The sequence below is a fragment of the Miniopterus natalensis genome, chromosome 19, assembly GCF_054644295.1.
Source record: "Miniopterus natalensis isolate mMinNat1 chromosome 19, mMinNat1.hap1, whole genome shotgun sequence".
NCBI classification, from domain to species: domain Eukaryota; kingdom Metazoa; phylum Chordata; class Mammalia; order Chiroptera; family Miniopteridae; genus Miniopterus; species Miniopterus natalensis.
In genome coordinates this window covers 13,622,616-13,633,703 of record NC_142099.1, presented here as the reverse complement: position 1 = coordinate 13,633,703, position 11,088 = coordinate 13,622,616, and the positions used below count along the sequence as shown (strand labels likewise).

General features: G+C 53.1%; 1 protein-coding gene across 1 annotated transcript; it reads right to left on the bottom strand.

The window, feature by feature from the left end:
* Positions 1-144: 144 nt before the first annotated feature.
* HCN3 (hyperpolarization activated cyclic nucleotide gated potassium channel 3) lies at positions 145-9,484 on the bottom strand. Its single transcript, XM_016221391.2, has 8 exons — positions 9,201-9,484; positions 4,970-5,399; positions 3,921-4,082; positions 3,305-3,523; positions 2,752-2,898; positions 2,177-2,417; positions 1,218-1,382; positions 145-833 (listed from the first exon to the last, which is right to left on the bottom strand). Exons 1-8 carry the CDS (start codon positions 9,482-9,484, stop codon positions 145-147), a joined length of 2,337 nt encoding a protein of 778 aa, XP_016076877.1.
* Between the last annotated feature and the right edge of the window lie 1,604 nt (positions 9,485-11,088).

The window sequence follows — 11,088 nt, the reverse complement described above, 5'->3', positions numbered from 1 at the left end:
CTGGGTGAATGGATTAGGAGGCTGCAGGGTGCCTGAGCTGAGGACAGAAACTATCTTTTTGGCAGTAAGGGGAGATATTCCCGTGGGGCAGTGTTTCAGGTCCCCGGGCACACACTACTACACCTGAGAGCTTACCTAAGGGCTTCACATGTTGGCAGAGAGCTGGGGGCCTCTAGGGGTGGCTGGCTCAGGCACCGGTGGCCTGGGGAGCTGGGCTGTCCCTGGAGGCTTGGACAGGAGCCCTGAGGGTGCCAGGCGTTCACTTCCTGAGCCCTTACGCCCAGAAGCGCCATCACCAGCTGCCCGCTGAGGCAGAGAGGGTTGGGATGCTGAGAGGGGGCGGCCCCATGGTCCTAGTCGACGGCCACCTCCTCCTGGAGGGGGGCCCAGCAGGGACACCTGGGAGCGCACAGCCTGGGATAGGCTGGTGTGAAGGGTTCGGGCAGGTGGGACAGGCAGGCGGGAGGTGGATGCCCATGGCCCCCGTGCCAGCAGCAGGCCAGCTCGCCCAGGTACCAGCGGGGAGGCTGGGGAGCCTGATGAGCGAGCAAGGAGGGTGGCTGGAGAGTCAGGAGAGAGGGTCAGGGGTTCCTGCTGGTGAGTCAGGGCAATGGCCACACTGGAGGTCACGGCTGCTGCCTGCAGAGGCGCATGCACCAGTGGCTCCCACAGCACTGGTTTTCCACTGAGCTGAGCTCCTGTGCCTGGGGCCAGGCCTTGAACACCCCGAGCCATGTCCCTGTCATGTTGCACCAAGTGCTGCTCCATGATGCCCCCACTGCTGCCCGGACTTGGCTCGGAGCGTTTCCGCTGCAGTACGGAATTCTTCTTACCTAGAAGTTGTCCCGAGAGGGAGGAGTGAAGGATAGGGAAGAAATCCAGGATAAAGGTTGAATATCAAAGAGAATGTCAAAAAGTGGAGGAAGAGGGTTAGGGGGTGAGCGTAAGTGTCAGAGATGGTGGGGGTCAGGGACTCAGGGAAGGAGGGCTCGGGATGGGAACTTAGGGCAATATCTTGAGGGGTAGGAGATGCTGAGTGACAAGGACAGTGAGCCGCAGTGTTGAAAGGCCTATGGGGACATTTGCTGGGACTGGGGTGGGCTGGGGTATGACACTGGAGCGCTAAAGCCTGGGCCCTGGGACCATGGGGGTTTCTAACTATGGAGAGGGGGAGGGCCCAGGCTGGACCCAGAGAAGACACAGTGCACAGGCCTCACCAATGCGGCGCAGCCGATCCATGGCCACAGTCTCGAAGGCCCGGCGCATCATCGGGAACTCCTCGAGCACAGCATTGAAATGGTCCACGCTGAGTGAGTAGAGGCGGCAGTAGGTGTCGGCCCGCACGCTGGCTGTGCGCCGGCCCCGAGTCAGCAGACAGATCTCTGCCAAATTTGGGAGGAGGTCTTCAGAACCACTGTCCCCAGAACTTGTTCTCACTGGGCCTGCAGCAGTTAACCCAGCTCCCTCAGGCTCCTCCCCACATGGGAGAAATTAGTGATTAATCACCCGCCCCAGGACCCCTAAATGCTTCAAGCACTCTCTCCAAACTAAAGCTGACAATCAGACAGGTCTTGCTGGCCCCCACACTCCTAGTTACTCCACTTTAATTCTCAACACACCCCCCCCCCCCACTGCACTATCCCAAAGGGTGGGTCTGAGGAAGGACCCCTTCAAATGAACACCAAAGATAGCCCAGAAGGAGAAAAGCAGTGCCAAGGGCAAAGGGCAAAACAATAGAAATGCTAGAGGGGGGTTTGGAGACTCAGAGGTTGTATGAGCTTCAAGTCAGTTCGGGCAACAGCTGGCAGAACTACCTCCACTGCCACAGGCTGGATCGCACCCCCAGGGAGCCACCAAGCTCAAGCCCCTGAGACAGCACTGCTTTATTCCTCTCTGTCGCTCATCTCATAGGATCCTCAGATTTCACCAGTTACGGGTTCTAAAAGGCCTACTGGCCCAGAAATGTTCAACCTGGCTTTGCATTGGAATCTCTTAAGAAGCTTCTTAAAAATACAGAGCTCCAGGCCCCAGGACCAGATATTCTGATTAAGTAGGACTGGGGAGGGGTTGGAACTCTGTGATCCTGCAACATGGCTAGGCAGGGACCCTGATCCAGGGGAGCAGTGGCCCTCTGTTCTCTGTTCCAGTCCCCCCACCCTCCCTGAGGCCTGCTGACCCCCAAAGTAGGATCCATCTGTGAGGCGGGTGTCCTGGGCGCCACGTGCCAGCACACTGAGCAGCCCATGCTGGATGAAGTACATCTTCCTGCCCATGGAGCCCTCACGCACCACAAGGTCCCCTGGCTGGAAGACCTCAAAGCGCAGCTTGGTGAGTACCGCCGTGACGAAGCTGGGGTCGGCATGGGCAAACAGTGGCATGTGGGCCACCAGGCCCCTGCAGGTGAAGTTAATGATCTCCTGGGAAGGGGAGGGGCCTGTCAGGCAAGCTGTGCCCCCTGTCCCATGCCCTGGGGTCATGATCTGCAAGGATGGGGATGCTTCAGTGGGACTATCCTTAAGCTCCGACCTTCAGAGCTCTCCCATGTGCCCCCAAAGGACCATCTCCCCCAAAACAGAGATCCCTGCCATCCCTCCCCATGTACACTTCAGCCCGATACAGACTTCAAGAAAGACCCTGAACCCCCCCCCAAAAGGCCTGGCTTCCCATGTGGCCCTCTGATGACCGATAGTCCCTACCCCAGATGGCATCCTAGAAGCCCAGGTCCTTGAAGAGCCCCCTGCCCGGTCCTACCTCCCGAAGGGGCTCGCTCAGCTCTCCTAGGATGTTCTCCTCATCGAACATCTTGCCCTGATAGCGGTGCTCATAGTACTCATGGATGCGCTGCCGTGTGTCTGCTGGCAGCTTGTGGAAGGACATGTACTGCTCCACCTGCTTGTACTGGAGGGCCAGCCAGGGGCCAGCAGGAAAGAGCACACAGAGACAGACATGGGGCCAGAACAGTGGAGGGGGGTGTATGTGGAGGAAGGTCACAAACATGGACCACACCCAGAGAAGTGAAACATGGAGACGGAAGGGGACACAGAAGGCCACATGGATAATGGTGGATACAGGGAGGCACAAAGCACAGTCACAGGAAAACCCAGACAGGTGGAGGAGGGGTCCAAGGCCGGGCATAGGTCCAAACAAGGAAAAGGTACACATAGAGGCATGGGACAAATGGACATGGGGCAAGGAAGGACACAGAAAACCAACAGGGGAATGCATCAAAACGGGCTTCAAGTTCAGCTACCCAGCCTCCAGCACCCCTCCACGCCCACCCCTCCCTCCTCCTGTCCCCGCTAACCTTCTCTTGGTACTGACGCCGGGAGGAGTCCAGGGACTGGATGAGGGCGGTGGCGTGGCCAATGAACATGGCATAGCAGGTGGCGCCCACTATCATGCTGAGCATGGTGAGCCAGACGTCGGGCATGCCTACCGGGGCCTGCTGCCCATAGCCAATGCACAGCATGTGGCTCATGGCCTTGAACAGGGCGTGGGAATACTGGCGGCCCCACGAGTGGTTCTGGGGAACAAAGTATTGCACAGCTGGGCAGAGGGCCCTCAGAGCCTCAGTCTCCTCCTGGACCCTTTCTCTCTTTTGGTCCTTTGCCTATACCATTCATTTCAGATCTGCCTCCTAAAGGGCACTTAAGTTTGGTTCTAGGGAGCCCCGAGGCAGAAGGAGCCTCTTTTGCAGTTTGGGGGCCTCAGTTTTGGTCTAGGTTTCCTTCCCTGTCTGCTCCCTCTGACATGTCAGCACTTCCTCTGGTTCTCTTTCCCCCTCCTCTCACTTCCCCACCTCCTCACTCCTGTCTTCCCTCTGGTCATCTCTCCATCATCTCCCACCTCTTGCCCCCTGTGGTCATCCCACTACTCAGGCAGACAAGCCCAGGAGAAGCAGAGCTGTGGGGAGATCTCACCACCATATGGTTGATGAAGACCCAGCAGTCGGGAGGAAAGTCCTGCAGCATGGGGACCAGGAACTGCAGACAGCCATCCCAGTGACATAGCAGCAGCATCATCCCGATGAGGTTGAAGATGCGAACCACAGCACTGGCCAGGTCATAGGTCATGTGAAAGATCTGAGGATTCCGAGGAGGGGCCACTGTGGACAGGAACCCTTCCTCACAGATTCCTCCATTCCCAGCCTTGCAAATTCTCTTTGAACCTCTCTCTAGCCCCAGTGCCATGATTTTTAAAAATGTAGCCATTATTTGTACAGAGCTGTACAGCACACATATAGCTAATGCAAAGTAGGCTGTGTTACTACTCTCATCTTACAGATAGGAAAACTGCTGCCAATCTTGTGCCCAGATTCACACAGTGTCACAGTGTCACTGCTACACAAGCTGCCTAGGTGTGGCCTGGAAAAGAGGAGAGAGGGCATTTCATGGTGTAATGTCACCAGGGCATGTGTGTAAGGATTAATGCCGGCAGCTCTCTTCCTCTCCAAGAATAATAGGTCATTTGCTGAGAATTTACTATGGGCCAGCACCATTCTAAGAGCTTTAATCCTATAACCTTAACATATGTAAGTATATTTAACATTCTCATTTTATAGGAGAGAAAAATCAAACCAAGCCGTATAGTAAAACTGGGATCTGACCACAGGCAATGAGATTGCAGAGCCCACACTCTGAACCAGTAAACTCTGCTGCCCTGAAGCTGAAACTCCAGCCTCTTGCACACCCTGTAATGACTAGCTCTCCTCCCACATCTTCCTCCCAGAGTCCAACTAACCCTGGAGTATTTGTCCAGCAGCTGTGCCCCACCCTCCTGCACCCCCATCCTCATCTGGGGGCCCCATGCCCTGAACTCCCATTCTGCTTCTGCTCTTCCCTCACCGACTTTGGAGAGGGCCCGCGTCGGAAGCTCCTCACATGTACCCACCCCATAACACCACCAGGAGTCCCACCCAGAGCCCTGCCTCGGAGAAGTGTGGGAGCCCCTGCCCACCGCCCCGCCCCACCTCCTCCCATTGGTGTATGTAGCGGATCAGGCGGGAGAGGCGGAGCAGCCGCAGGAGGCTGAGGATCTTGGTGAAGCGCACGATGCGTAGGGCCCGCGCTGTTTTGTAGACCTCAGCGTCCAGCCGGGACTCCAGCTCCACCACCAGGAAGATGTAATCCACGGGGATGGAGGAGATGAGGTCCACCAGGAACCAGGTGCGCAGGTAGCGGGCGCGGATGGCCTGCGGGGCCAGCAGGATCTCAGCGCCTTCCTCCACCACGATGCCCGTGCGGAAGTTAAGCGCCAGGTCCAGCAGGAAGAAAGTGTCGGAGAGGACGTTGAAGACGATCCAGGGCGGCGAGTTCTCCTCCTTGAAGAAGGTGATGCCCACCGGCAGCACAATGAGGTTTCCCACCATCAGCAGGAGCATGATTAGGTCCCAGTAAAACCTGAGGCGGGGGCGGGACAGGGAGGAAGACGCAAAGCTGTTTCAGCGCCACCCAGCCCGAGCTGTGGCCTGACCCGGCCGGGAGTGAGACGGTACAGGACAACCGACCATTTACAGCCGATGGGAGTGTAAACTGGGACCACCACTTAGGAAAATAGTTTGGCATTATCTAGTAAAGTTAAACACCCCATAGAGACACTTGAGATATATCTAGGAATGGCAGTTTTAAGTCTGGGAACAACCCAGATGTCCAACAGTAGAAAAATGTAGATAAATAAGAGAAATACGCTGCGATATAGTTCTGCCCTGTGAGACTACACAACTGTGAACTCATCCAACTGCAGCTACGTTCCGCAGTATGAATGAATCTCGCACAAAAATCTTTTTAATCCTCCCCTGAGGATATGTTTTTTATTGATTTTTTAGAGAGAGAGGAAGGGAGAGAGAGAGAAACATCGATTAGTTGCTTCCCTTACGTGCCCCAATCAGGACCTAACCTGAACCTAGGTATGTGCCTTGACGGACATCGAATCCCAAAACGTCTGCTGTACTGGATGATGCTCCAACCACCTGAGCCACCCGGCCAGGGCCGGGTCTCACAGATTTAATGCTGAGTAAAAGAAGCAAGATACAGAAGTGTACACGCTGGCTGACTGCACTTGTACAAAGTTCAAAACCAGCCATACTAAACTGCATCATTTAAGGATTCACAGAAAATGGCGATACCATAAAGAAAATAAGACAATGAGTACTGTAAAAGTCACAACAGTGGCTTTGAGAAAGGAACGGGAGAGCGGGAGGGAGGCTTCTGGGCTGCCAGCAGTGTAGTCTCTCTTGACCTAGATAGTTGTTCCATGGGAGTGTGCTTTAGAATTACTTTCAAATACATACATGGATATATACATACACTATATAGTAAACTACTCTATATATCTACTGTATAGTTATACACAGTGTTTACTATATATCCCTATTACATATACGTATATCCCTATGTGTACATATATGTCTTTTTTAAAAATGTTTTTATTAATTTCAGAGAGAGGAAAGGAGAAGGAGAGAGAGAAACATCAATGATGAGAGTCACTGACTGGCCGCCTCCCGCACGCCCCCTGCTGGGGATGGAGCCCACAACCCGGGCATGTGCCCTGATCGGGAATCGAACCACTATCTCCTGGAACTTCGCTTGGTGCTCAACTGCTGAGACACGCTGGCCAGGCAACATTAAAATTTTTTAATAATAAAAAAAAATACAGGGTGGGGCAAAAGCAGTTTTACACTTGTTTGTATGGGAAATAATGCAGTAATTAATAAATAATAATATAAGAATAAACTCTGGCCCTAGCCAGTTTTGCTCAGGGGGTAGAGCATTGGCCCTCGGACTGAAGGGTCCAGGTTCGATTCTGGCCAAGGGCATGTACCTCAGTTGCAGGCTCGATCCCCAGCCCTGGTCGGGGAGCATGTGGGAGGCAACCAATCGATGTGTCTCTATCACACTGATGTTTCTCTCTCTTTCTCTCTTCCTTCCACTCTCTCTGAAAAAGCAATGGAAAAAATATCCTTGAGTGAGGATTAAAAAAAACCCCAATAAACTCTATTTTGTGTATTCACAACTGTAAACCTACTTTTGCCCCACCCTCTATATGATATATATGTAATATCCTTACTATATATATGACCTACGTCACTATTAAAAATATTTTTAATTTATTTTATTTTATTGATTTTAGAGTAAGAGAGAGAGAGAGAGAAACATCAATTTGTTGTTCCACTTACTTATGTACCCACAGGTTGATTCTTGTATGTGCTCTGACCAGGGATCAAACCTGAAACCTTGGTATAGGGACGACGTTCCAACCAAATGAGCTATCCAGCCAGGGCCTCATATAAACTTAAAAATAAAGTACCCTGTGCTAATCTCACAGGGTTGAAGAAAAAATAGGCACTGAGACAATGGATGTGACAGTGCTATACAAGCACTAGTTGGTGTTATGACTCACCACTCTTTCTTTTTTAGTTTTATCTATTGATTTGAGAGATGAGGGAGAGAGTAACGTCGATTTGCTGTTCCACTTATTTATGCACTCATTGCATTCATTGGTTGATTCATTTTTTAAAAAATTGTTTTACTTTCTTTTACTCCTCATTAAGGACATATTGATCTTCAGAGAAAGGGGAAGGAAGAGAGAGAGATGGGGGTGTGTGTGGCTGCACAAACAGAGAAGCTCCATAGGAGATCCCTGAGGAAACAGGCTTGAAGCTCTGCACTCCTTTCCTCCCCTAATCTCCCTGTGCCAACTGAGATTCTGGCTGAGCCCAGGCAAGGGCATGGGCAGGGGAGAGTCACACTGCTGTGGTGAAGCTACAAGAAGAAGAGGTCAGAAGGAAGTGAGGTGAAGCCCTCATTCAGAAAAAAAAAATCACTGGACAATCTGAGGGTCCTAATTAGCAATGATGGTTTTAATTCCAGGACACCTCTAATTACAGCATCAACCCAGGACCCAGGCCCTTCAGGCTCTGACTGCAAAATCAATTATTTCAGCCCCTGAAAGAAGCTTGGTGGTCCCCAAGTCCAGGTCTCCAGGCAGCCCCTTAGACTGTGTGCTTTAGATCAACAACAAACCCTCGAGCCCCTCTTCCTCTCCCTCCTGGGCCACTGGAGAAATCCTATACCTATACCGTGAAGTGGGAAAGGAGAGAGAAGGAGAGTTCGCCTAGACATAGAGCAACCTCACTGCCTGACTCACAGGCAGTCACAAGCCTGGCGGGTGATGCAGTAGAGGGGACAGAGAAGAAACACAATAATAAGAGGGAGACACGGCTTCTGGGGATACATCTGAGGGTGAAATGGGGGAAGGGAGGGAGGTCTGTAGAAGACTAGAAAAGGTGCATGGTGGGTTGGGAATGAGGCAGTAAAGAAGATGGGAGTGGAAGACACAATAGGAGAAAGGAACAGTTAGGGAATGTGTATGAATGTGCGTTCAAGATGATGTCTAGGTCTCCAATTGTGTTTCCAGACTCCTGATGCACACCTCATGCTTTCGGCTCGTTTCACTCCCCAGGTTAGATGCTTTGCACACATCCTCACCTCATCCAATAGCTGTCCTTCATTTCCCCCAAGGACAGGGCTGCCCTCCTCCCCTAGCGCCCTTGATGAAAAGGTACTGCCAGATGGGGACTTGAAATGGCTCCGCCTCCACCCTCGGTCCTTTCTCTCTGGTGGTGGCCGTGCCCCTGTGTTGCTGCCTCAGTTCGCTGTGTTTCCCAGCCCTGCTCCGCCGCATCCCACCTTCAGCACCAGGGACAGCTACCAGGACTGCGGTCGGAACACCCCCGCCACCCCTCCCCCAGCGTCCCTATTTTCCCGGGTAGCCTGCCCGGCTGAACTAGGCAGGTGCTGGGGGTGGGAGCGTGGGACCGGGGTAAGATAGCGGAGCTCGGTTTCTCTCTCAGGCTGACCCTGAGTCTTGGAATATGACATAATTTCCCAGATCACCAGTAAGCAGTAGTGGAGGAGGCAAGAATCCCTAACTCCAGTAGTCCCTGTGGTCCAGGTGGGGTGTTGGGGTCCTGAAACGGAAAATCCAGATTTCTTGCATCTGCTTGTCTCTTCCGGCGCCCCCAGCCTGAGAAGTCCTTGAGAATTCCCAGGCTAGGTTGGTGGAAGTGACTCTCTCGACCCACCCGGGGACCCCTGGGCGGGAAATGAAGTGACCACGGAGGGTGGGGCGCGCCCAGTGCCCGTGTCCTGGCTGTGGGAATAGGATCTGTGTCCCCCACCCTCCTGCGGAGCCCCCAGTACCGGAAGTCGCTGTAGGGGTGGATGATCCAGGCCCCCGCAGACTTGACCCGTTCCTGCTCGATTTCCACTGCTTTGTGGCTGCCGAACACGCGAAGGGAGAACTTGTTGACCGTGGGCTGAAGCAGCGTCCCGAGTTGCCTCCTCTTGGGCTCGGGTCCGAATGTGAACCCGGGGATCTGACCCGAGGTGGAAGTCGCAGGCGCCGGGGCAGCAGGAGGCACCGCCTCCAGCCCAGGGGTCGCCCATTCTCCAGACCCCGTCGTCGGCCGCGGCTCCGCCTCCATGATGGCCCGCGGCTTACACTCTTGGCCACCTACACCCTGCGGCGGCCATCCGGGACCCGCGGCCCCTCTCGGGGTCGGAGCGGGCGCAGCCCGGCAGGCTCGGCACGCGGGGCAGAAGGGGTGTGTGGCACAGACTCTCCCGCCAGCTGCGGGCAGGTTGCGCTGCGCCCCCTGGCGAGGTCCGCGCGAAAGCTGGGCAGGGCAGGCGTGGGCGGGGCCGTCCGAGAGCCATCCCCGGAGGGGGCGGAGCCAGCGAAGTCGGTGTCCCAGAGGGTTCCGAGATGGGCGTGGCTTAGCGAATAGGGGCGGTTCTCCAAGTGTAGGAAGAGGAAGGAAAACGGCAGGAGCCTTGGAGAGGGAGTGGCCTAGAGTTGACGCGCTTTTATTCACTGAGTGCCAGGGAGGAGGAGCCGCCTGCAAGTGGCGGGAAAACCAGACGTGAGACGAAGCTGGTGAGACTAAGGAGGGCGAGAGATTGGGGACCAATGGTTCGGTGGGGAATGGCTTTTGATATTCCTTTTTCCCACTCTCGCTCATGAACTTCCTGTATTCCACTTTCTTTCTCTCAGCACCCTCTAGGCATGTTCTTTTCTTCTGTTCTCCCTTCTGGTCACCCTGGTATTTCACTTTCTGAGTTTTTTCTACCAACCTTTACCAAATGTGACTCTGCCCACTGAGTGGATCCTTCACTGAGTGGATGTTGAGAATACAACAGTTGGTTCAGATCTCATATCCTCTAGGAAACCTAGAGACATATTTCCAAATTTCCTTTCCCCAGGTAGTAGGTCTAGTCTAGAGCTTTCCAGCAGTGTCCAAGGCACCACTGTTTAGGCATCACTCTTGTCACAAGGCTGCCATTATCTGTTTACTAGTTTTTCTTTCCCATTAGACTGTGAAGCTCTGAAGAATCTGGCACAGTGCTGGACACCTAGTGGACACTCAGTAAATGCTTGTTGAATGAACGATCTGGAAGTGTCCTTGGAGGAGGAAGTGAATTTGCCATTCTGTCCTCTCAGCCCCTCATTATCCTTCCTCTTCTATTTTAGGGAACTTTTCCTAAACCATTTCTGGCTAACTGATCTAATCTCGATCTGACAGTCCTCCATTCCAGCTCCCCTCTGATATTCTGACTTCAATGTAGTTATTCTCAGGTTCTTTTTCATTTCTCTTTCTATTTCTCAATTCCTTCTGCAGCGTCTGTAACCGCCCAGTTTGTCTCAAGCTCTCCTTCTCCCCCCCCTTTTTAAAAAAAAATTCAGTAAACTTACACTTCTCGTATTATGTGTAAGTACATAACTTAATACAGTTCTCAAGTGATTTTCCTCCTTTTCGGCACCCGATTCTCCACTTCTCAAACCGTTCCTCCACAGCCATGCTCCCGACTGCACATGTGCATAGTTTTTGTTTAGGACAAAAGATGGGAGTCTCTCTTTGCTGTGGTTAGGTAGCCGAGCTGCTTTAAGAACTGGATATTTGCAGGCTATGTTGGAGAATCAGACCTCACCGCCAAACCTCAAAAGGTTTGAGGAGCTGCGACACTCCCTAAATAACAATCCTTTCTTTTAAATCTCCAAGCCTAATTAAGTCAGCGAAGTCTCATGAAA